This window comes from Geotrypetes seraphini, chromosome 9 (assembly GCF_902459505.1).
Source record: "Geotrypetes seraphini chromosome 9, aGeoSer1.1, whole genome shotgun sequence".
In the NCBI taxonomy this organism is placed as follows: Eukaryota; Metazoa; Chordata; class Amphibia; order Gymnophiona; family Dermophiidae; genus Geotrypetes; species Geotrypetes seraphini.
In genome coordinates this window covers 163,128,210-163,155,415 of record NC_047092.1, presented here as the reverse complement: position 1 = coordinate 163,155,415, position 27,206 = coordinate 163,128,210, and the positions used below count along the sequence as shown (strand labels likewise).

The 27,206-nt window shown below is 45.1% G+C and overlaps 1 protein-coding gene across 1 annotated transcript in view; it reads right to left on the bottom strand.

The window, feature by feature from the left end:
* Positions 1-17,254, bottom strand: part of LOC117366801 (schwannomin-interacting protein 1-like) — a 793,287-nt gene extending 776,033 nt beyond the window's left edge. The window contains exon 1 of the mRNA XM_033958698.1: positions 17,141-17,254. Coding sequence (XP_033814589.1) covers positions 17,141-17,254 — 114 coding nt within the window. The remainder of the gene's footprint in view (positions 1-17,140) is intronic.
* Positions 17,255-27,206: the final 9,952 nt, after the last annotated feature.

Genomic DNA, 27,206 nt, shown 5'->3' with positions numbered 1-27,206 from the left:
GACACAGTGAAAAGAGGGAAACGGGACTAAATAGTAAGAAAGAATTTAATTTAGATGGAGGCAGAAAATAGAGAAGGAAGACCAGAGAAGAAAAGGGAAGAGAGCAGAGAATGATCAGATCTGAGTGGAGGAAATGAGAAGAGAGATATGCTAAAAACCACAGGGGGGAGGGAAGGATAGAGATGCCAGACCATGAGGGGAACAGAAGGAAGATGATGGATGCTAGACCAAATTGGAGGGTGGGGGGGGGGCAGGAGGAGAGATGGCAGGGAAAGACAGACAGTGAATGGAAGGGGCAGATGCTGGACTGAAGAGACAGAGAAGGTTATCATGCTGCTGTACCGGGCCATGGTACGCCCTCACCTGGAGTACTGCGTCCAGCACTGGTACTTTAAGAAGGACACGGTACTACTCGAAAGGATCCAGAGAAGAGCAACTAAAATGGTTAAGGGGCTGGAGGAGTTGCCGTACAGCGAAAGATTAGAGAAACTGGGCCTCTTCTCCCTTGAGCAGAGGAGATTGAGAGGGGACATGATAGAAACATTCAAGGTACTGAAGGGAATAGACTTAGTAGCTAAGGCAGGGAGAACGAGAGGGCACTCTCTAAAGTTGAAAGGGGATAGATTCCATACAAACGTAAGGAAGTTCTGTGGTAGAAAGCAACATATTTATTTGGCTCATAACTTGCTGGCGCCCGATATTTTTAGCTCACAGTGAAAAAAGTTTGCTCACAACACCCGCCCGCTTAGAGGGAACACTGACCCTCACCCTATCATATGGAGGGGACTGCACATTGTTTTATTTTACGCATTTCAAACCCCTTTTTCCATTTCCCTCACTGATCGCCAAAATACCTTTTCCCCCCAAAATAGGAGCAAATAAATGAATTGAACAGACAAGAAATGTAAGAAAATTACTTTTTTATGACGTTAAAAAAAAAAAACCATAAGGACCCCTTCTGCTAAACTGCACTAGTAGGACTTTCCCTCGCAATAAGTCCATTTCTAGAGTGGTCATATAATAGCTATTTATTTGCTTTCTAGCCGTTTACTAATGTTATCATTAGCTAGGGTTACCAGATGTCCGGATTTCCTCCTTCTGAGGACGTGTCCAGGGGTCCGGACAGCTTTTCAAAACCTGGCACTTTATCTGTGTTTTGAAAAGCCCACAAGAAATCACCGTTGGGCAGGATGGCTTCCGTGCATGTGCATGTGCCTCCCAATGAGAGCAGGCAGCGGGAGGGTGGGGCTGGGGGCGGGTCTATGAGTTGTCAGGAGCAGCGCAGAGCATTCAGCATGCCAGTCTGCACTAAAAACCGCCATCACGGTTTTGTAAAAGGGAGGGAAAAAGGACAGCAAAAAAGCCTGTCCTAACTTTATCTACCAAGCTAACCAGGCACTGGATAGAATTTCAGCCAGTGTCCTATTAACTTCTGGGTGACCCAGATGTGCAATGCCAGAGCCCAGACATGGCTCAGTATTGAATATCCAGGCTTAATTCAGCCCCTGCTTGTCAGCGGCTTAAAATCCACTGACCGCCAGAGGCTGAACAGAGGCCCTAAGTGACCAGAAAAAAAAAAAAATCTAAATTATCTATTTTCTGTTAAAAGCTGACTGTTGAAGTTCCTAGTGTCTCAGTTCTTTTCTGGGAGTATCATTTCTTGATAACTTACATTGAGTGTTTCCTTTCTTAACATCTCTTGCTAATAAAAAAACACCACCTTTAATTTGCAATCTCCACTAAACAGTGCTTGCATACTAATTTGCTAAATGCAGCCAGGTTGATCCATCCAAAGGCAATGCAGACATCAGGAGATCTGAAACTAGAACACTGGAACAATCATTTCATGTTTTATCCTAGACTTGGATACAAAAACATATGACCTGCTATACAGCTAATTAGTACTTCAGTTTGGTAAATGCTTCACATTTCTGCATATTACATTAAAATCATGTCTTTTATTAACTTCTCTCTCAGCACGAGGTAAAATTGTGTTGAATGATAGGGTACATGAGTTTACAATTAGGAAGTCATTCATCTAATATAATAAAGCCCTAAGCGCGCATGCGCACTCCCACCTGCATGTTCCCGTTTTCCGTGCGCTGTAGGGCACCGCAGGTAGAAGTGCGCATGCGCGAGAATCCCCCGAGGCGGCTGTCGGCCGCCGCGGCTGCAGGCCGCGGCGGAAGATGGCTGAAGCCTGGCTTTCCAAATGCAAGAGGACACGTCTTGCTTCTGTAAGAAGAACAGCATTTATAGCTGCAACTGTCATAGAGCCTGGAATGTACTATCACGTTTGCCTCTTAGGTGGGGTGGGAGAGGAGTAAGTCACCATTGAGGGTTCAAGGAGGGGGGGGTCATGTCTTTATCCCTACAGCAGTTTGGCCATTATCACAAATTAAAAGCCTGCCCTGAAACACTCTTGACATGTCCCCTTGAGATTTAGATGAACTGCAGTTTTGCCCAAAAAACATCTGCCTGCCACTTTATGCCATTTTAGAAACTGAGCCCCTTAACAACCAGTCCTTAGGAAAAAATAGTTGGGTTTTCCATTCTCAGACTAGCCATATTGCTCAATTATCTATAAGTGTAGTGTTCTAGAGAATAATGTAATCACATCATATGTCATATTGTATTAATAATTGGGAGGAGGGTAGGAGAAAATGAGTGTTTTATGTATTATTTGTGTAGTTAATAGTGCGTTTTATACAGTATTTTATGTTCAATTAATTGTATTGCACTGTCAAAGTTTGGAAAAAGGTGGAAATAGGGAAGGTAAAAGGGGAAATGGGAGCCTGAATATGGGTAGGTAAAAGGAAAGGAGAGGGGGGGAGGTAAAAGGGAGGGAGAAGGGCTACTGCTGGACAGGGGGAGCAGGGAAGGGGTACTGCTGGACATGGGAGGTAAAAGGAATGGAGAAGAAACAGAAAGACAGACAGACAGAAAGAAAGAAAGAAAGGGGGCAGGGAGAAAGAAAGACAGACAGAAAGAAATGCCTCAGCGCCCCATTGTGCTAAAAGTCTACACATCTATTCTAGAACCCGTTAATGTAATGACCTTGAACACTAGTTCTAAATATTTTAGTCCCAAGATTAGTCCCAAGATTTAGTCCCAAGATTTAGTCCCAAGGTTGAGCTACAGATTATTGCATTCAATAGTGACCTAGGGCAGAAACTCTAGAAAAGGCATTCAGGAGTCCCCTCTGAGACAATGTCTCTGTAGCCTCAGTAGTGAATGGACAGTCTGCAAAATGCTATAAGAATTAGTTTGTTTGGGTCCTTTTTCTCCGATATCGGCAAACTCATCTAAAACACCAGCCAACGCGTGAACGCAATTTGTAACACCCGCGTTAACGTATCTTGTTTTAAGCACGGAACCCAGCTATAATAATCACCTAGCACAGGGTTAAGGCAATTCCGGTCCTCGAGAGCCAGAGCCAGGTTAGGTTTTCAGGATATTCATAATGAATATGTATGAGATGGATTTGCATGCACTGCCTCCTTGAGATGCAAATCTATCTCATGCATATTTATTGTGGCTATCCTGAAAACCTGACCTGGCTCCGGCTCTTGAGGCCTTAAAAAAACCAAAAATATATTATTACCAATAATACGATAAATTCAAATCACAAAAATTGGTAAACAGATATTAATCTCCTCAACTGGACATCCTACAGTGGAAAGATCATTGCACCATCAGCTATGTTCCACAAAATAGGAAATAATAAAGAAAGGCAATCAGTACAGGCTGTTTTCCCTTCGTGATGACCAATAGCCTCAGGCAGATATTCATGAAGTGACAAGCACTAAGACTACCGTCTCAATAAATTCTGCCCCGTACATCATAATGCCATAATATTTAATAAATAGGCAGATAAAAATCAGGTGCAAGCATCTATCTAAAGTAAAAAGACCAGGGGAAAACAATATAAGAATAAGGGAGTGAAAAAAGTACCTTGCAAGTCAGAAAAACAAAAAATGAATCAAAACTACTGCCAAAAATAAAAAAGACAGTAAAAGAAGTCAAACATGTCCCAATCCTCATTCAAAAACTCAAACACCCATAATAAAGTCCAAGTCCACATAACAATCCTGTGCCTAATGCTAGTGCAAGTAAAAATCCTTGGAGAAATCCTTAATCATTAATCAAGTGATGGCAGCACGCCGTGAAAAAAGTAGCTATCAAAAATATAAAAAATAGTACACATATCAGTTCTAAATAGCAAAACATAAAAAACGATATAATTAGAAAATGTGAACACGAAGAAAACCAGCTGGAGAACTTTTTCAGTGTTCCCGCTAAGCTGCGCTGGGGTGCGCTCACGCACAAAATATTACCTCGCAGCGCACAAGTTTCTCGTCACAGCGCACACAGTGTAGAGCACAGTTCTTCAACCGCCGGTCCGCAAACAAAATCTTGCCGGTTCGCGAAGGATTCGGTCCCCGCCGCAACGAAAGGCCGGCGTCAGCTGACTTGCAACTTCCTGTTGCAGTCGCTGTGCCGGGACTCCTGCCTTCGCCGGGACTCCTGCCTTCCACCGCGTTTGCCTCCTGCCTTGTCTCCGCACCTCCAGACCAGCAGCGGCAGCTGTGTATGCTTTTAACTTCGGCACAGAGCTGCCCCTAATCAATAGTTTAGCGCGGTTTCATAAGGCAGCCTCGGGGCCTTTGCTAGGCCGGCCCACATCGCATCATCGAAGCGGGCCGGCTATCAAAGGCCCCGAGGCTGCCTCATGAAACCGCGCTAAACTATTGATTAGGGGCAGCTCTGTGCCGAAGTTAAAAGCATACAGAGCTGCCGCTGCTGGTCTGAACTCTTGGGCCGCTGAAGGAGGGCAAAAAGCAGCTGTCCTGGAGGTTTCCCTTCCTCTCGCCTTTACAGGTTCCTTTTTTCCACCTTTTTTTTTTTCCTTCAAACGGCAACGGGCCCCAGCATCGACATCAATCAAGTAAGTTCCACTGTCAATCAAGCGGTTCTGCTCGGCCAAAGCTTCCCCTGTGACATGAGCCACCCTCAGGGGAAAGAAAGTGACCCACAAAGGTGAGGGGAAGGGGGGCAGATGATGGAAGTTGGGGGGGGGGAGAGAGAGAGAGAGAGAGAAGGGGCAGATGATGGAAAGGAGGAGATGAGAGAGAGAGAAGGGGACAGATGATGGAAGTGAGAAGAAGGGAGAGAGAGCAGAAGGCAGATGGATGTCAGTTGAGAAGGGAGAGCAGATGCTGAATGGAAGTGGGGAAAGAACACATACTGGATGGAAGGAGGAGATAAATAAAGGGGGAAGAAAATAGTAAGATAATGGAGGGGTGAGGGAAAGGGGTGACAAGCTGTGTGTAGACACAGTGAAAAGAGGGAAACGGGACTAAATAGTAAGAAAGAATTTAATTTAGATGGAGGCAGAAAATAGAGAAGGAAGACCAGAGAAGAAAAGGGAAGAGAGAGCAGAGAATGATCAGATCTGAGTGGAGGAAATGAGAAGAGAGATATGCTAAAAACCACAGGGGGGAGGGAAGGATAGAGATGCCAGACCATGAGGGGAACAGAAGGAAGATGATGGATGCTAGACCAAATTGGGGGGCGGGGGGGGGGGGCAGGAGGAGAGATGGCAGGGAAAGACAGACAGTGAATGGAAGGGGCAGATGCTGGACTGAAGAGACAGAGAAGGTTATCATGCTGCTGTACCGGGCCATGGTACGCCCTCACCTGGAGTACTGCGTCCAGCACTGGTACTTTAAGAAGGACACGGTACTACTCGAAAGGATCCAGAGAAGAGCAACTAAAATGGTTAAGGGGCTGGAGGAGTTGCCGTACAGCGAAAGATTAGAGAAACTGGGCCTCTTCTCCCTTGAGCAGAGGAGATTGAGAGGGGACATGATAGAAACATTCAAGGTACTGAAGGGAATAGACTTAGTAGCTAAGGCAGGGAGAACGAGAGGGCACTCTCTAAAGTTGAAAGGGGATAGATTCCATACAAACGTAAGGAAGTTCTGTGGTAGAAAGCAACATATTTATTTGGCTCATAACTTGCTGGCGCCCGATATTTTTAGCTCACAGTGAAAAAAGTTTGCTCACAACACCCGCCCGCTTAGAGGGAACACTGGTTAGGAGTCCCGCCCGCAGCAATAACTGGGAGGGAACTCACAGTGCTCATGTTAAGTCAAATAAACCACTTAGCTCAGACAGCCGGTAGTTTGCTGAACATAACCTCCACGCTCGACAGGTCCTGTTTCAATATCCTCATCAGGAGGGAGGAAGTTCAATCATAAAGTCGATATTTTTTAAGGGGAGAACTGGATTCAAAGGTTCAAACCACCAAACTGACAACGAATCAATCACGTTATCGATGCGATCACGCTGATACTAGCCGGCTCTTGAGGACCAGAATTGCCTACCCCTGACCTAGCATGTCATTCCCCGATCTCAGCTACATGGAGAGCATATCCAGGTCTTCCTGTCTACTATACTTCACTAGATACCCTGCTGGAAGTATCTTATTCACACTTACAGTCCAACAACATCTCATGGACTACAGTATCCACACTAGCTGGTTCTTCCTTTTTTTTGTCAAACTTCTAAGCTGGGGTAATCCCCACATTAGCTTCATTCTCCAAAATATTTTTGATCATCAGGTCATCAAATTATAGACTCACATTCACTCAAGTTATTAAACCTACTTTAAACAATCCTTCAACCTCACTTGCATAGAAACATAGAAATATGGTGGCAGACAAAGGCCAAATGGCCCATCCACAGCATGAAATGACCCTTTTCAGCGTGGTCTTTACGATTGCTTTCTTCACAGAAATAAGGGTAGGATATCACCTCCTCCAAAACCAATAATGGTGCACAGGATTTAAAATTTCATTGATTTTTTTATGTAAAATATTTGTTATCCTAGGCAGCTCACAATAAACCATCCACAATCACCAACTGACATTTTAAAAAAACCAAAAAAAAAACCCCATCATTTACATCATTAAATGTAATAGAAAAATCTTTGATTAATCTGATCTACGTCTTGAGTCCCAGATAGTCTGCATTCGTACACATCAAGGAGAGTCAGCCCAGGGTCTCTGACACCTAGGCAAACCTTCAGCCATGCACCCCCTCCCCAGGGGTGGTTAAAACGCTACCCACTCCCCAAAGTTTAGTATCTCTCCTTCTCTGCCCTTACCTTTCCTACCATCCCAGGTGGCTACAAACTTTTTCTCCACTATACCCACCTCCCCCCAAGGTGATGAGCACATTCTTTCCATCTAACCCCCAGGAGACCAACATCTCCCCTTCATCTCTCTCCCCTCCCTATCATAAAGTGGGTGGCACCTTTTCTTCCCCTCAAGAAAATGAGCATTTTCCATTCCCCTCTCTACCTTCCCCTCCTGAAGAGGGCCAGCATTTTTCACTGACAAGGTAGATGACCCTAAAACAAAGGTGTAATTATTGGCGTGGATATTTTTTATTTATGTAAGCCTTTACCTCAAGCTTATTTCCAAGGCAAGGTACATCCATGTTCAGTAGCTAATCATGTCCTCCCCCTATTCAAGATGTAATTCATTGCTGCTATTTATCTTTCCTAAATGTACACAGGGCTGTACACTAAATATGTAAGAGCCAGTCCCTACTCTACATAGCTTACAATCTATTCAAAATATTGCGGGAATAATTAATACAAACATGGGTACTGAACAGGTGACTAGGGAGTTAAAAGTTAAAAGCAGCCTCAAAAAGATGAGTGCACGGCATTTTGTCCTTCAGTAAGCTGGGAAGGACTGGACCGAGGGGCCCCCATCTGCCTAGATCAGGGGTAGGCAATTCCAGTCCTTGAGAGCCGGAGCCAGGTCAGGTTTTCAGGATATCCACAATAAATATGCATGAGACAGATTTGCATCTCAAGGAGGCAGTATATGCAAATCCATCTCGTACATATTCATTGTGGATATACTGAAAACCTGACCTGGCTCTGGCTCTCGAGGACCAGAATTGCCTACCCCTGGACTAAATGAATACCGACCTAAAAGAAACTCTAGAACAGTGGTTCCCAACCCTGTCCTGGAGGACCACTAGGCCAGTCGGGTTTTCAGCATAGCCCTAATGAATATGCATGAGAGAGATCTGCATATAATGGAGGTGCCAAGCATGCAAATCTGCTCCATGCATATTCATTAGGGCTATCCTGAAAACCCGACTTGCCTGGTGGTCTTCCAGGACAGGGTTGGGAACCACTGCTCTAGAACAGGCAATTCAGGACTCCTCTCTACCACCACCAGGCCCAACCTCGAGTAAAGGAATTTGGCTCTTGCCTTCCTAAATAGTTTGAGGCGAGTTGCTTTCAGATGCAGTAGTCCCTCCTTGAGGGCCGCAATCCAGTCGGGTTTTCAGGATTTCCCCAATGAATATGCATGAGATCTATGTGCATTCACTGCTTTCAATGCATATTCATTGGGGAAATCCTGAAAACCCGACTGGATTGCGGACCTCAAGGAGGGACTTTGAGATCCCTGCATAGGCGATCCGTGACTCACAATCTATGTTCGTTCATATCTGAGGGAAGAGAGGGTTAAGTGATTTGCACAAGATCACAAGAGCTTGAAGAAGTCTGGCTTCCCTGTTTCTCAGCTTACTGCTCTAACCATTAGGCTATTCCTCCACTTTAAGTAGGTCTCTTATCTTGCTGCGTCTTCAAGACTCCATTGAAAGCAAGTCATTTGTCTTAATCAGGCTTTCCCAGACAATAAAATTCTTCTACTGTATACACAGCTACAATGTTTTCAAAAGGACAGTTATCAGAAACTATTAAAAATAAAAGGTGGCAGATAGCTGTACCCTATTTACCATATTTATTCACAATAATAATACTTCCTGCAATGTATCTTGTGCTCTCTGGTTTACTAGATTTCTTTTAAGGGAGGGGGAGGGAAAAGGAGAGTAATTGTTAGTTTCAGTTTAAGCTCTTCCATTTTGATCCACTTTCCATGGGGAAAAGCATCTATATACTAGACTTTATAACCTCAATTTTATCTTTTTCACTTTTGATAGTCTTAATACATGCATCAGCTCTCTAGAGCTTTCTCTTCTGATATTTTTTTATCAAATGCCCTGTACACTCTGCAAACAGAAAACACTTCAGTAACCAGGTTGTAAACATCAGCAGGTTCCTCTTCAAATGCATAGTCCAACATTTCCTGTACGCTACTGGACATTGCATTGAGAACATTCTACATTTTGGTCATTTTTTTAATTTAAATTTTAAAAAGTGATGCAACAAGGATTAAATTCTATATATGATGCCAGAAAAATCAGCGTAGAATAAAAACGTGCTTGCTGCTATTCTATAAACTGCGCCTAAAACTTGGCGCAGTCTATAGAATGCTTACAGCGGCCAGCCGCATGACTAAAATTTAGGTGCAACCATTTACGCCAACTGAAACCTGGTGTATATGCCTGCGCCTAAATTCTACAACAGTGTGCAAAAATTTTAGGAATGCCCATGCCCCACCCATGGCCACACCCCCTTTTGAGAACCTGGCATTGGGATTTATGCATACCACTTTATATAATAAACTTTTGAAAGTTGTACATGTAGATTCTATATAGTGGCAATTATTGCTTTTAAGTGGCCAAATATCAGCACCGGTTCATAGACAACGGCACGAAAGACAAAGGCGCGCCCGGACAATTGAGCGCAGCGCGGGGGCGCACGCCGCTCAAAATTACTGTTTTTAGGGGCTCCAACGGGCGGTTTTGTTGGGGAACCCCCCCACTTTACTTAATAGACATCGCGCCGGCGTTATGGGGGGTTATAACCCTCCACATTTTACTGTAAACTTAACTTTTTCCCTAAAAACAGGGAAAAAGTGAAGTTTTCAGTAAAATGGGGGAGGGTTACAACCCCCCCAACCCCCCACAACGCCCCCACAACGCGGCGCAATGTCTATTAAGTAAAGTGGGGGGGTTCCCCCCCAAGCCCCCCCATCGGAGCCCTAAAAACAGTAATTTTGAGCGGCGCGCACCTCTGCGCTGCGCTCAATTGTCTGGGCGCGCCTTTGTCCCGGCGCGCTTTTGACCTGACACCATCGGCACCGATTGGCTTGCTAAACAATAAAGTTGCACATGCAATTTGGCCAAGTTTGTGCATGCAACTTTAGTTGCCATATATAGAATCTGGGGGTCTTCACCGTAATACTAAATATGAAAATAGCAGAAAACTATAATAAGATTTTCAAAAACCACAACTTGACATTTTTTGTCAGCAAAGAAGAGCTACCTGTCTTAACTAGTATTCCAGTTAAGAACATAAGAGCTGCCATACTGGGACAGACCGAAGGTCCATAAAGCCCAGTATCCTATTTCCAACAGTGGCCAACCCAGGTCCCAAGTACCTGGCAGAAACCCAAAGAGTAGCAACATTCCAGAGCTGAGATTGTGATGTCATAATGCCTCATTCCACCAAGGCCTAAGAGCCAAACTCATCAGTGATGTCACAATGGCATGATTAGCCTATACTTGGCTCACATAAGAACATAAGAACTGAAATACTGGGACAGACAAAGTCCCATCAAGCCCAGTATCCTATTTCCAACAGTGGCCAACCCAGGTCCCAAGCACCTAGCTAGATCCCAAGTAGCAAAACAAATTCTATGCTGCTTATCCTAGGAATAAGCAGTGGATTTCCCCCAAGCCATCTCAATTATGACCTATAGACGTCTCTTAGGAAATTATCCAAACCTCTTTTAAACCCCGCTAAGCTAACTGATTTCACCACATTCTCTGGCAACAAATTCCAGAGTTTAATTACACGTTGTGTGAAGAAATTTCTTCTCCAGTTTGTTTTAAATCTACTACTTAGTAGCTTCATTGCGTGGCCCCTAGTCCTAGCATTTTTTTTAAAAAGAGTGAACAAACGATTCACATCTACCCTTTCCACTCCACTCATTATTTTATAGACCTCTATCATATCACCCCCTGAGCCGTCTCTTCTCCAAGCTGAAGACCCTGTCAATTTATTCATACTAGGCCCTGTTTTATATTTTTTTCTACTACTAATAATAATCATCACTTATTTAGCACTGAAAGGCATATGCAGCGCTGTTCATTTTGTCATTTAATAAAATGATCCCTGCTCTGAAGAGCTTACAATCTAACTTGGACAGTCAGACATGACATATAGGGTTAAGGATGGAGAACCCAAGGTGAGAGAAGTTAAGAGCTAAAAGCAGTCTCAAAAAGGTGGACTTTTAACTGGGTCTTGAACACTGCCAGAGACGGAACCTGTCGTAGGGATTAGAGCAGCTTGTTCCAAGCATACGGCACAAGATAGAAGGGATAGAATCTGGAGTTGGCAGAGGAAGAGAAGGACACAGATAGGAGGGATTTACCAGTTTAGCGGAGCTCACAGGGTGGGGAAGGGGGGAACATAGGGGAAAAAGTGAAAAGAGATAGTGAGGGGTAGCAGAGTGAGTGCATTTGAAGGTCAGTAAGAGGCATTTGAATTGTATTCAGAAACAGATGGGAAGCCAATGAAGTGACTAAGAGAAGGGTAACGTGAGTATAGCGGCTTTCACAGAATATACTAGTTGTGCAGCTGAATTCTGGATAGAGGGGAGCAAGATGGCAAAGTGGAAGGCCCGAGAGTAGCAAGATGCAGTAGTCTAAGCTTGAGGTGGTGAGGGCGTGGATAAGGGTTTTGGTAGTGTGCTCAGAGGAAGGATCAGATTTTGGTAAGAGGAAGAAGCGGCAGGTTTTAGCAATGTGCTGAATTTGGGCAGTGAAGGAGAGAGAGAGGAGTTAAAGATATATCTCTTAATTTCATTGCAAAATAGTAAAGGATGGCAAGCAAAGACCAAGTGGCCTATCTAGCCTACCCAGGCATCTGGTCTTTTAGTGACATAAGCTCAAATTCTGGGTCCCCAAGCAAAACCTTTGCAGACAGCCCCAGAATATCACCAATTGTCCCTCTCTGATCCAAAAGAAGGAGAGAAGATATGGTAGGTAGATGAGGGAGTAAAGGAAGTGGCTGGGGTATTGTAGGTGGGTAGGTTTTGTAGGTAACATAGTAAATTACGGTAGATAAAGACCTTAATGGTCCATCCAGTCTATCCATTAGTTATTCTCATTAAAAATACATTAAATTAACTTGTCTCTTCTTTGATATTTCTGGGTCATAGACTAAAGTCCACCTGGTATTGGCCTAGGTTCCAACTGCTGAAGTTGCCAAATCATCAGCCTGAGATCCATTCTATTGGTCTCCACAACCAATCATTCAAACTACCCAGTTGCTCAATACAAAGACGAACCTAGGAGAGACATGCCTTGGAATAATTTTACCTATCCCTACCTGGCAACAATTCTGCAAATGTTATTCGAAATATGCTGATTCTTACTGCAAATTAGACTGTTGCCCACCAAATATTATGAAAGTCACTCCAGTCGCCTTCAAAGCCAAGTTGCATAATTGGCTTTCCTCTCTACTACTGTCGGGTACTTTTCCCAAGGACTTAGGTCAGATTCTGATCACACCCAAGGAATCTATTAAGTTGACATCGAATTACAGACCTATTGCGAGCATTCCCTTATTTGTAAAGCTGATGGAAGGTTTGGTAAACCAGGATTTAGTAACTTATCTGGATAAATTCAGCATACTACATGATAACCAGTCAGGTTTTCGTTCCGGGTTTAGCACTGAAAACAGTTATTGCCTCATTGCTAGATTCCCTCCATAGTTTATTCAGTCAGGGTACAAGTCCTACAATTTGATTTAAGTAATGCCTTCGATTTAGTCGATCATGTTATCCTAATTGATTGTTTGAAGTTAATTGGACTTTCTGATAATGTGTTAAAATAGTTTCAGGGTTTTTTGAGTAAACGATCGTACCAAGTCTATAGTGACAATAAACAATCCTTCAGTTGGGTAAACTCATGTGGAGTCCCTAACATTTACCTAGCTTCATTGGGGAATCTACTGCAAAGTTTAAAAGTCAAATTTTATATCTATGCTGACGACATCACTATAGTTTTTCCCCTAACAAACCTGACTTAAGAGACGAAGAATCATCTGGCATCTATTTTAAAGCAAATTGAATTATGGATGGCCGAATTCAAATTGAAACTCAACTCAGAAAAAACCAAATTCTTTCTGGCGAGTACGAATGATAAAATCAAAGATTTATCAATTTCTTTGAATGGACAAGACTTTCCTATTGACGATTCCATAAAAATTCTAGGAGTGACTCTGGACCTTACTCTAGATGCACACACAGAGTTATTGGTCAGAAAAAGCTTCTCGACATTATGGAAATTAAGAACCATCAGAAAGTACTTTGATACAGCATCATTCCATTTATTGGTGTAATCTTCCATTTTAAGCATGCTCGATGCTAGGCAGTATAGAGAGAGGCATGACCAGAAGAAAGAAGGTGTTGATGCCCTTGTACAGGTCATTGGTGAGGCCCCACTTGGAGTTTTATGTTCAGTTTTGGAGACTGTATCTGGAAAGGACATAAGAAGACTTGAAGCGGTCCAGAGGACGGCAACGAAAATGGTAGGAGGTTTGCACCAAAAGATGTATGAGGACAGACTGGAAGCCCTGAATATATATACCCTAGAGGAAAGGAGGGACTGGGGAGATACGATTCAGATGTTCAAATATTTGAACAGTATAAACGTAGAACAAAATTTTTTCCAGAGGAAGGAAAATGGTAAAACCAGATGGCGTAATTTGAGGTTGAGGAGTGGTAGACGCAAGAGTAATGTTAGGAAATTCTTCTTTACGGAGAAGGTGGTTGATGCCTGGAATGCGCTCCCAAGGGAGGTGGTGGAGAGGAAAATGGAGACAGAGTTTAAAAAAAAAAGCATGGGATAAACACAGAGAATCTCAAATCAGAAAATAATGGTATACATTGTAGAACTAAGGCCAGTACTGGGTAGACTTGCATGGTCTGTGTCCCATATATGGCCATTCGGTTGAGAATGGGCTGGAGTGAGTTTTGATGGAGGAGACTTCAGTAGATAGAACCTAAGCACAGTACCGGGCAGAGCTCTGGGTTTCTGGCCCAGAAATATCTAGGTAAAAGGACAATTTAAATTAAATCAGTAATTTAAAGGGAGGGTATAGTTGGGAAGACTGGATGGACCAATTGGGTCTTTATCTGCCATCATTTACTATATTAACCCCTGAAATGTTGACTTCCAGCAGCATGTGCAGCAGCCAGTGACATAGTAAGGGGGGCGGTTAACCCTAGGTACCATGTTAGTGGGGGCGCTGGCACCCCTCCTCCTCTCTGCCCCCCATCTCTTTCCACTCCTCCCATCACCATAAGTATGCCCCCTTCCCTTCCCCTGTACCTCTAGTTGTTCACCGTTGCAGCTTGTGACCACGTCATCTCTCCCGCCAACGTCGCTGCTGGGTGCCACACATAGGATGCGACATCAGCGGAAGAGACAATGAGCAACTAGAGGTACAAGGGAAGGGGCACAGATGAGGGTGTGGGAGGATTGCCACCTCTCACCTTCACTACGCCACTGGCAGCAGACACTCTTTCAGGCACCAGAGCAAACATGGGCAACTCCGGTCCTCGAGAGCCGGAATCCAATCGGGTTTTCAGGATTTCCCCAATGAATATGCATTGAAAGCAGTGCATGCAAATAAATCTCATTCATATTCATTGGGGAAATCCTGAAAACTCAACTGGATTCCGGCCAAAGACCGGAGTTGCCCATGTCTGCACCAGAGCAAAGTGGAATTAGCTGTAAGGCAGGGGTGTCAAAGTCCCTCTTCTAGGACCACAATCCAGTCAGGTTTTCAGGATTTCCCCAATGAATATGCATGAGATTTATTTGCATGCACTGCTTTCATTGTATGCTAATATATCTCATGCATATTCATTGGGGAAATCCTGAAAATCCGACTGGATTGTGGCCCTCGAGGAGAGATTTTGACACCCCTGCTGTAAGGTGTAGCCACCCTGTCCAGCTTTGCCCTGAGAGCAAATCTAGCAAAATCCAGGCAATGCCCAATATGATTTGCTCTAGCGGAGTCTGCGATCTCTCTCTTTCCTGCCGAAGAACCTACGCCACTGATCTTTGCAGCCACTACTGTCTTTCAGGGGAAGATGTAGCTCGCTGGTAGAGACGCTGCCTCCGCACCCAGAGGTTGCAAGATCAAATCCCTGTGCTGTTCCCTGTGACCTTGGGCAAGTCGCCTAATTCTCCAGCACACCCACTGCCTTGAAAGCCAAAGGCAGTATACAAGTCCCCCCACATTCCCTCCTGCGTAGCAGGTCTAGAATAGTGGACTGCCAGCCCCCTTTTTGCCCGAGCTTCCACTCAAATTAGGGACTACATGGGCAGAATGTACATCACTAATGCCACTTGCAGGATATCGCTCTGTATCCAAGATAGGGTTGTTGTTTTTTAAAAAAATTTCTCTTTGGTTCACCGTCATCCTGGATAGATGAATATACCACCGAGCTTCGCAATTGGCTGAACAGCTACAAAATGCCGTGCGCCTGTGAGCTAAACACAATTGAAGCTGCTGCCTGAACATCTGTCTCTTTCAATCTCCGTGGCTTGTTTACTTATTAAAATTTGATATACCACCTTTTGAGTAATTACAAGGTGGTTTACATGAAACTCGAGACAAGACAAAGATTAATGACATCAAACAATAAACAAGAGGAGCTTTGCTATTACACGGTGTAAGTTATCTCTCCAGCACAATATGGTAGTGCCACGCCGCTTTGCTGAATGGGACCCAGGCACCAACATCAGCCTGATTGGCAGTTGTAGCCTGCTGGCTCCATCCCATGCAATGCTTCCTTTGTCTGCCTCCTATTTTCTCTTCATCACCTCTGCCTCTTCCCTTGCATCTGCTCTCAGCACATTCCAAACTCTCCTCTAGGTCTGTGCCAGGTACACTTGGATTCCGTCACAACACTGGCTTCTCTTTGTAGGCTATTCCAGCCATCCACCACCCCCTTGTTAAAAAAACTGTGTGGTTTTTTTTTTTAATATGGATATGCATTCATTGGAAACAGTTACATTTGGTTTGGTTTGGGGGTTTTTTTGGGGGGGGAAAATATAAGCCCTGCCGCAGCTACAAAAACAAAGAAGCCCCCTAGGCCCTCTCCCCCTATCCTGGAACTCCCCAGCCTTTCACAAAGGTACAAAACGTAGGTGGTCATTTTATTAAGGTGCGCTAACTGATTTAGCGCACGCCGATTGCTAAGGCGCGTACTGTGACCGGGTAGGTCCTGGACTAGCCAGAGCCCTGACCCGAGTTATCCAAACCTTAGCTGAACGAGGTATGGAGGGTAGGGGGGTGTAAAAAAAAAAAAAAAAATCAAATCAAGGGAAAAGCGTTCAGTGTGAATTATTTCTTCTCTATATTATGGTGCAATGCAAACAAACACAAACTCTCATTGGTGGCTAACCAGCCTGTTAGTCCACCATGCTTCATCAGCTTTACAGTTCAAAACAATCTGGCAATTTTCAGAAGCTTGCCTCTGAAGCAATTCTCAGGGTACAATTAGCTTTATCACCCCGAGCAAGGGATTCTTCCTACCCTTATTAGATCTGGGTTGTCTAGATCCCCTGCCCAATCAATCCCAACAATTGATGGCAAATAAAAAAAAAACTCCACAAAAAAGGTGCTTTCACCAAGCTATGCTCTGCCAGGCTTTAAATCACAAAAGAAAAACTTTTCAGTTTTTAAATCCTGGAACCTGCTTGCACTGCTCAGCCAGGTTCTCCCATAGGACTCCTGTGATTATGCAAATTTAGAAGCAGTAAGTCCAACTCTTCCTTTACCTTAACTCAGTCAGAAGCAGCAGCTCTTAACTCTTCTGTTATCATGGTTTTTTTGTGAGGCAACACCACCTTATCAGAAACGGCATTTTTATTTTCCCCATGCTCTCAAACAAGCATGATTCCTCAGGCTACGTTTCAACATCATCTGTAAAACATTTCTTCTGGCATTTCTATATCAAATATAATAATAATAATTTATTTTTTTGTATACCGCCTCACCAACAGTTCTAGGTGGTTCACAACAGAAGAACTGAAACATTCCAGGCAAAAAATACAGTTTCAAAAAACACAATTGTTATAACTACTACATTCATTAAATACAACATCAGATAAAAAGTACCTTCTTAAATATCAAATTCAGAAGAATAATTAGAGGTTTCAGCCTTGAAGTTTTCTCCATGCTTTCTGTGGGGAAAGCCATGCTTTCTGGCTTCTGAATCCTGGTCTGCCTCATTCCAAAGATTCAGGTAGGCTAAAAGTTTGTGGCTGCCTCCAGTACCTAGAGACCCCACCCTTTTCTCCGACTTTGGGCTAATTTATCTCTAGGTTCAGCTGAGTTTCTGTGGCTCTTTGCTGCTGATCCTTAGTAGCTTCCCTGCTGATTAGCCCTGCCCCCCATCTGGGCTGACTGCAGGAGCTAATCCATTTTGAAGTTTTCCTACCACCTGCTTAGTGCCTGATGGGACTTGTAGTTCCTTGCCCTTAGCAGTTCCTAAACTAGAGCTAGGCAAGTACAATCGGGTCAAGGCAGTGCTTTAAACTTCGGGTTTATTCTGCAGGGCTGTTTCCCTAACCTTTTTGCTTCTAGGAGCAGTTTTAGGTGCAGGATTTCTTCCGACGTGACAGGGCTCTCCCTGTCGGTGACACGTCAATTCCGCGCAAGACAATCGCGCGCAGACAAAAACGCGCGGACAACTCAGCGCAAAGACAGTACCACGCAAACACAATTTTGCGCAACACAATTCAGCGCAATATCTCCGCGCAAGACAATTGAGCGCTACGACAACTGAGCGCGAGACAATTAAGCGCAAAGATAACTGAGCGCAATGACAATTCAGCGCGCCCCTAGATGGCGCCTGGAGAACAAAGGACACGCGCACGTCCAGCACGTTAACGCATGGTCACGTCAACGCATTTTCAGTATGGTTGTCCCGCTCGTGCACATTACGGAAAATAATTTGCGCTCAATTGTCTTGCGCTCAAATGTCTTACTCTAGGTTGTCTTCGCGCTCAATTGTCTTGCGCTCAATTGTCCGCGCGCGATTGTCTTGCATGCAATTGTCTATGAACCCTCCCTGTCACAGGGCTAAATCGGTTAGCGCACCTTAATAAAAGGACCCCTTATTTATTTTAAAAACTGATATACTATCTACAATTAGGCAGTTTACACCTTGCAAACATAAGAACTTTGGAATAAACATCATAAAGCAAAATCTTAAAAACAGCTACTCTTAAAATAACCCACTGTGCCACTGAAAACCCACCAAAGCGTTCCATAGCTTAATACCTGCAATGCAAAAAAAGCAGCAGCTCCGCGTTTCAGCATATCTTCCTCGCATTATCAGTTCCAACAACTTTTGATTTTCACACCTCAAAGATCTATTATTTTATTTTATTTATTTAATTTTCTATACCGGTCTCCAAAGGGAGCTCAGAACGATTTACATGCATTTATTCAGGTACTCAAGCAGGCTGATAAGGTAGTAAAGTGAGACCGAAAAAGTGCCTGCATACATAACGTGACCATTTATTTTTTTCCTGAAAACAGGAAAGGCCCCCCCCCTCCCCCGGCTCCCTACTTACTAATATTATGTCAGCTAAAATATCATTGGGCCGCAGCTTCTGATCCATCCCCCTTTAGCAGCTAGAAAGCTTGGGTGTAGGGCCAGAGTATGGTCTCGTTGTTCATTACCTGGGCACATGCAAAGCTAGGGTCGTACGTCGAAAAACAGCCCAGTTGCAAAGCCCTAAGAAGAAATGCTTTGCTGCATGCCTGGCCATCCATGCACACATCTGTAAAAGTACTCCAGAGTCAGGAGAATGTTGCATTTGTCACAGACAGCCGCAGTTCTTGTAGTAAAAGCTTCATGACCCCCCCCCCCCCCCAATCTATCCAGACCTATCCAATCCCCCACCCCCCTTAAACCCTGTTGAGTAATTCGTCACCCTACACACACTAAGTCTAATGGATAGAAGAGCGGGTTAGAAGATACAAAGTTAAACTTTAAAAGTTTCAGGCAGGCTCATATTGATGGAAAGTGTGGAGAAGACCGAAGTGACACTTTACTCCTCTCCCCCCTCCCCTTACCGCCAGAGAAGAAAGGCACTTCAAAAGGGAGAGATTTTTCTCTTTTTTCTACCTTGCTGCACAAAGTCTTGTATGAAGAGACACATCTTCTCCCGTCGCTGGGCCCTCAGAAAATCGTCCTTCTCTAAACCCTGGCTACCAGCCACATCCTGCTCCCGACTTCCCCCTCTCTTCCTGCCCACACGGGACATAGTGTCTGCTCCGATGGGACCCACCACACCTCCTCCACGTCCGCTCACGGGGCTCCTTTTATGCCTACCCTCAGGGCCGGTACTCGGAGCGCAAGAGCCAATCCACGTACTCACTCCCACCCAGCCTGGTGCTCAGTCACTGGGCCCCCTTTTACAAAGCCTTGGAGAGGTTTCTACCGCGATTGACTCGCGTTACCATTAGATCGCCTGTCCCGCTGTCCCCACGCACAGCTTCGGGACACCGAAATGTTCCGTTTTCAAAAAGAGCATCCCGAAGATGTGCATGGGGACAGCGAGACAGGCGATCTAAAAACAGGACAGTCCCGTTTAAAATGGGACATATTGTCACTTTATGCATACAACATATGTAAACCACTTTGGTTTTTTCCCACAGAAAGGTAGTATATCACATCCATTATCCTTTACCTTTTTACCCTTCACTACATCCATGGATGGCAATGGATTTGCTTTGAATGCTTGATGCCTTTAGTGCACATTAACATGTTTTAGTGTGCACTATTAGAAAACAGCACGCAATGAAAGCAAAGCAAAACACTGGATGGAAACAAACAAAACCCAAGGAAATCCCCACCGAGGAAGCAGAAAAATCCCTGCACACCCTTAGGGATCCTTTTACTAAGCTGCAGTAAGAAATAGGCTTAGCATGCAGTGGCATAGTAAGGGGGAGCGGTCTGCCCCGGGCACAGGCACCCATCCTCCTCTCTGCCACCCCGCTCCTTCCCTGCGCACCCCCTTCCCCCCACGGCCGCACGTGTGCACCGCTTCCCTTCTCCAGAACCTCTGTAACGTTCCTGGCATGAGCAGCAACCCCCAAGCTGCTGTCACGCCAGCGTCAGCTCTTCCTATGATGTCATTTCCAGGACCTAGGAAGTGATGTCAGAGAAAAGCCAATGCTGGGGGTTGCTGCTTGCTCAGGAACGTTACAGAGATACGGGGGAGGGAAGCGGCACGTGTGTGGCGGGAGGGGGTGGGGAAAGAGTGTTTGGAGGTGGGGGGCAGAGGACAGGGAAGGGACACCACCACCCCGGGTGCCTCTCACCCTCGCCGCGCCACTGTCAGTGCGGCTGGCAAAAATGACTTTTTTCAATTTGTTTCGCTAATGCCCATGCGCTAACGTTAGCATTAGCATGTGAAGATTAAGAAGAAAAAGTAATCACGGGAGCACTTAGGCCCGGATTCTTGGTGCGCCAAAAGTTAGGCGGCGGTAGGTGGGCGACTGCCACCTAACTTAATTGTTTTAATTGGTGCTAAATGATGTGGTAATGGACCGTGTATTTTAAAACCAATTAAAATATAATTTTTTTTTTTTTTTTAAACTTGTGCCGCTGTGCAGAATCCAGAACCAGTACCTAGGTCCCTGGTGGCTAGTAATGCATAGTGACCATGCCCAGAAGTGGGCGTGGTTAGGGGCAGCGCCAGACTTCGGAGTCACTATGTGCCACTGGCCGCGATTCTGATGGGATCCTGGGTGCCAGAAATATAGGCTGGTGAAACCCTGGCCTACATTTATGGTGCCTATGGTCCCATCAAGCTGTGATTCTGGAAGCTGTGGCTGTCAGTGATTGACACGCGACAGATGCCCATTTTGTAAGCGCCTGCCACGACAGGCGCAACTTTCAGAATTAGCTCTTTGCCGCATGGGGCATTCCTGTGATACAAAGAAATGCATATTGGTACTATATCCTCGGTATATGTTACATTAGGATAAAAACTGATATTGAGCTACACTTCTCCCTCCTTATTCGCTGTGATAGGGGATTAACAGACCCGCGGATACAGAAAAACCGCAAATAATTTTTTCATACGTTATTCATGGTTTTCTATTAAAAAACATCGTGAATATGTTGAAACTGCAAATAACATGTTCCTGAAGGAGAGGCAAAACACGGTGAAGAAAAGTGCTGGAAATCAGCGATTTTCCCTGTAAACACTTGGAATCAGCGATTTCTCTATGCAAGCTGATGTAATTTGGAGGGAGGAGCCAGCAAGCTAAAGATCGCAAATAATCGAAACCACGATTGCCGAAACCGCTAATACAGAGGGAGAAGTGTATGGCAAATTTAACCTGTAAACTGTATATACAAAATATATATATATATATATATATATATATATATATTTTGTATTGAGCTGATTCTGAAAGTTGCGCCTCTCGTGGCAGGCGCTTACAGAATGGGCATCTGTCGCGTGTCAATCACTGACAGCCACAGCTTCCAGAATCACAGCTTGATGGGACCATAGGGCACCATAAATGTAGGCCAGGGTTTCACCAGCCTATATTTCTGGCACCCAGGATCCCATCAGAATCGCGGCCAGTGGCACATAGTGACTCCGAAGTCTGGCGCTGCCCCTAACCACGCCCACTTCTGGGCATGGTCACTATGCATTGCTAGCCACCAGGTAGAGAATGACACGGTGAAAAAATTGGTCCCCGTCACCGCCCCGTCCCCGTCTCACCATTCCCGTCACCGCCCCGTCTCCGTCTCACCATCCCCGTCACCGCCCCGTCCCCGTCTCACCATCCTCTTCACCGCCCCGTCACCGCCACTGCCACCCCATTCACCGCCCCGTCACCGCCACTGCAATCCCATTCACTTTTCTTTATTTACGTATAAAGGAAACATTCTTTAAAACTTTAAAACTTAGTTAAATATTAGTTAATAACTATACAAAAACAAAACACGCAGAGAAAAAATTAATTAATATAAATTCCCTGACTTCCCTGCACTGTCCCCCCTTGAAGGTCTGTCCCCATCCTGAAAGCCTGATGCCCCCCCCCCCCCGACGTCCGATACATCCCTCCCCCCGAAGGACCGCCGACTCCCCAACAATATCGGGCCAGGAGGGAGCCCAAATCCTCCTGGCCACGGCGACCCCCTAACCCCACCCCGCACTACATTACGGGCAGGAGGGATCCCAGGCCCTCCTGCCCTCGACGCAAACCCCCCTCCCCCCAACGACCGCCCCCCCCCAGCTTCAAAATGATGCCTGAAGTTACCTTGGGGGTTCTGAGCACTATTAATTTTAATTTATTACAGCACTCCAGAAATATTTTTCTAATTGTTTTAACTTGGAAAAGCGAACCAGGATTGTCTTAATGAAAGGCTTATGTTCTGCACTGCAGCCCTCCTGCCCTCGACGCAAACCCCCCTCCCCCCAACGACCGCCCCCCCCAGCCGACCCGCGACCCCCCTGGCGACCCCCACGACCCCCCCACCCCCCTTCCCCGTACCTTTGGTAGTTGGCCGGACAGACGGGAGCCAAAACCGCCTGTCCGGCAGGCAGCCAACGAAGGAATGAGGCCGGATTGGCCCATCCATCCTAAAGCTCCGCCTACTGGTGGGGCCTAAGGCGCGTGGGCCAATCAGAATAGGCCCTGGAGCCTTAGGTCCCACCTGGGGGCGCGGCCTGAGGCACATGGTGGGCCCATGTGCCTCAGGCCGCGCCCCCAGGTGGGACCTAAGGCTCCAGGGCCTATTCTGATTGGCCCACGCGCCTTAGGCCCCACCAGTAGGCGGAGCTTTAGGATGGATGGGCCAATCCGGCCTCATTCCTTCGTTGGCTGCCTGCCGGACAGGCGGGTTTGGCTCCCGTCTGTCCGGCCAACTACCAAAGGTAGGGGTCGGAGGTTCTTGGGGGGGGCGGTCGTTGGGGGGGAGGGGGGTTTGCGTCGAGGGCAGGAGGGCCTGGGATCCCTCCTGCCCGTAATGTAGTGCGGGGTGGGGTTAGGGGGTCGCCGTGGCCAGGAGGGTTTGGGCTCCCTTCTGGCCCGATATTGTCGGGAAGTCGGCGGTCCTTCGGGGTGGGGGTGCGAGTGGTCCTGCCGGGGGGGGATGTATCGGACGTCGGGGAGTCGGCCGGGCAAGAGGGCTTGGGCTCCCTCTTGCTCCGATCGCGGGTGCGGGTGGGAGCGCGTGCGAGCGGTCGTTCGGGGTGGGGGTGCGAGCGGTCCTGCTGGAGGGGTGAATCGGGCGTCGGGCGGTAAATAGCGGTTCCTAGAAGGGGGTACATTGGCCCGCGGGGACAAACCTGTTCACCGTTTCCGCGGTCGGTGAATGGCCTTGTCCCCGTCACCGCAGCGACTGCTAGTTTTCTTCCCCGTTTTCGGCGGTGACCCGCGGCTTAAATGCGGTGGCCGCGGGTAAACCGTCACCGTGTCATTCTCTACCACCAGGGACCTAGGTACTGGTTCTGGATTCTGCACAGCGGCACAAGTTTAAAAAAAAAAATAAATTATATTTTAATTGGTTTTAAAATATATATATATATACACAGTAAAACCTTGGATTGCATGTAACTTGGTATGCAAGTGTTTTGCAAGACAAGCAAAACATTTTATTGAATTTTATTTTGATATACAAGCAAGGTCTTGCAATACAAGTACATATAGTATTTTATATTAAAGTTTTGGGGTTGTGGAACAAATCATCTGAGTTTCCATTATTTCTTATGTGGAAATTCGCTTTGATATACAAGTGTTTTGGATTACAAGCATGTTTTCGGAACTATGTGTCGAGTTAGGATAAAAACTTGTATTGAAAAAACTAGTACTGCAACTATGATAAATTCTAACCTGTTAACTGTATATTATTTATGTTACCCTATAATGAGTTCTGAGCTCATTGGGGAGAACAGGATAGAAAATGAATTAACCTCCCCTTTTATAAAACCGTAGTGCGGTTTTTAGCGCCGGCTACAGCAGTAACAGCTCCGACACTCATAGGAATTCTATGAGTTTCGGAGCTATTACCACCGTGGCTGGCGCTATAAACCGCGCTATGGTTTTGTAAAAAGGGGGGGGGGGAATAAATAAATGAAATATCTGGTTGGCACAGAAATGCCCACTCTCTGCCCCCGACACGCCTCCTCAAAAATAATTACCACGCAGATAGCACGTGCATATGCCAAAACTAATGCACCTCCCATTTTTGCTGTGTTAAGGGAGTGTTAGCGCTTAGGAAAAGGGCCCCCTAGTATTTTCTCATTTTGACTCTAAACCCTACTCCCTCCAACTTCATATCGTGACTGTTTGCCTAGGAGCCAGCTCTGTGGGTGTTATAGCGCTCCCAATATTGAACAAATTCCTTGACTGTGTTCAGGAAGAGGTCGTTTCCATTGGATTTAGCACCCCCAATAATTAAAAAAAAGTTAAATTATACGTTTTGGTGAACAAGTGCATGTAATACGTATAAATTTGAAAGAATGCATGCTGAATGTTTGGGACACAGTGTTTTTTTAAAATAAAATACGGGGTCCATTGGCTTTATTTGTTGATTCTCAATAAGAAATTTCCTCATTTTGTGATTTTTTCACTACACATCAGGGAGGGTGGGAGGGTGGGAGATATTTATAAAATATACTTGTATATCAAATTATTATTTTATTTGAATAAGGATATTTAACTTTTAATATTATTTCATACACATGAATTGATTTATTTTTCTAATAATTGTTTATATTACATATATTACACTATTCTAATTTATGTATTAATAAGTTATTAAATATTATTATTATTTGATAAATAGGGTGGGTGGGTAAAACAATATTTTTTATAATTTCTTGTATGAATTGATGTATTTTATGAAAATAGGTCTGTAATACTCTTTCTGTAACAAATGTAATACACTGTTGTAGTCTTCTAAAATAATAAAATTTAAAATAAAATAAAAAACTTGGCTCCTATAACTGTTTGGTCCTGGTATTTTATTTCCATGGACAACCTCACCTTTCAATAATTTATTGGAGTCTGTCAAGTGCTTGAATAGTTCCATCATATCCTTCCCTTGGGCTTTGTACAGTGCCTGTGTGGTTACTAGCACCTCTGATGGTAGGCTATTTCACATATCCAGCCCATTCTCCATAAGAAATGCGGTCCTCAGATTTCTCTTGAACCGCCCTCTTTCTAGCCCTGTCAGACAAACGTGAAGTTATTGGCACACGGCAAGGAATTCATTGTAGTAACTGATCCATTAGCAAACTGTCATACTCTGCGATCATTCGTTCTACAATAGATTTCAGGTTTGCTCAACCTGATGGCGGGGAGCAGAGGGCTGCGAAAATACCACTTAAAAATCAGATGTAAAGGCAAAGGGGCCTGAATAGAGGACGGCAGACGGAAGCTTAGGATTGGGATAAGAATGAAGTGATGCTATCCATTCCAAATTGCATCCTTCAAGCTCTTCGAGACAGATGTAACACTTCGAGACAGATGTAAGAGACTCTCTTGAGTAGAGGCATAAAGATGTAAAGTTTCCTTGATTAGCAAAATGCACATGTTGTTCTGAATATTGTATGAGATTATCATTTTAATCCTCTATCAGAAGGTTAATTCAAAATTATTGATTTTGCCCTAACTATATAAACATGTGGATGGTAATTTTACATCAGAGAACCTACAGAAATGTCAAAAAATGTGCTTGTTTTACAAAGGCACCAGACTTGTGTAAAGTAGCATAATTAATTACCCAAGTTTGTCCACCAATCCCCTTCCCTTACCTTGTTTAAAACCCACCTTTTTTGATATAGCCTTCAATCCATAACCCTACTATCCACCAATCCAGCCAGCAGATTAACCATTCCCATTAACTGTATCCATGACATCCTGCTTGTCTATTTAGATTGTAAGCTCTTTCGAGCAGGGACTGTCTTCTTTGTGACTGTATAGCAACTAATATTGTACGTCTTGTAGCACTATAAAAATAATAAATAGCAGTAGTAGTAGTAGATAAAGACCCAAATGGTACATCCAACCGTACACGCTCTGTAAATGAATTATTTCATTTAAATTGTCCTTTTTCTTAGATATTTCTGGGCCAGAAACCCAGAGCTCTGCCTGGTACTGTGCGTAGGTTCCATCTATTGGAGTTTCCGTCAAAGCTCACTCCAGCCCATCTAAACCATCAAAGCCCTCCCCAGTCCATCCTCAACTGAATGCCTATACAAGGGACACAGACTGTGCAAGTCGCGACGAGAGGCGCGTCCTATAGGCTGTCAGCCGGTGCCGACGACTCTCCTCCTTGCCGGTGACTCTCCTCCTCTCCCCCACCAGCAAAGGGACAGGTTCAGGGTCCGGCTAGAGGGCCTCCGTGCATGTGACGATGTCACGCATACGAGTGACTTATCCTGTCGACGTCTGAATGACGAAGAGATCAGAAGGCAACGATCTAAACTGCCTGGATGATTTTGAAAGTCTGTTTTGCCCTGAGGAAGCGGTCACAAGACCGTGAAACGCTGGCTTGACGAAAAGGACTGTATGAGACTGAATGGCAAGAGACAGCTTTGAGATATTTAGGGCCTGTTTTACAAAACTGCGCTAGTGGCTGCAGCGCGGTAACGGCCCCGAAGCTCACAGAGATTTAAAGGGCAGCCGCTAGCACGGCTTTGTAAAACAGGCCCTAAGTTTTATTGTGCAGAGAATCTGGGTTCCTTCTAACAGTTTTGTTTTGGCTAGTAGTCACTTTTGACAAAAGTTTTTTATGCCGATGATATGGGTGGTGGTGGCTCGCCAGTGACCTGAGGCTTTTTCTTTTGTCTTATAGTGACTCTTGGCAAAATAGTGGAGAGTTTGAGATTTAAGAACATAAGAAGTTGCCTCCGCTGGGGCAGACCAGAGGTCCATCCTGCCCAGCGGTCCGCTCCCGCGGCGGCCCATCAGGCCCACTGCCTGAACAGTGGTCTCTGACTAATTTTGTAATTTACCTCTAATCCTGTCCCTATAACCTTACCTCTACTCCTATCTGTACCCCTCAATCCCTTTGTCCTCCAGGTACCTGTCCAGACCTTCTTTGAAGCCCTGTAGCGTACTTCTGCCTATCACGGCAGCGCGTTCCATGTATCCACCACCCTCTGGGTGAAAAAGAACTTCCTGGCGTTTTGCATTTCCT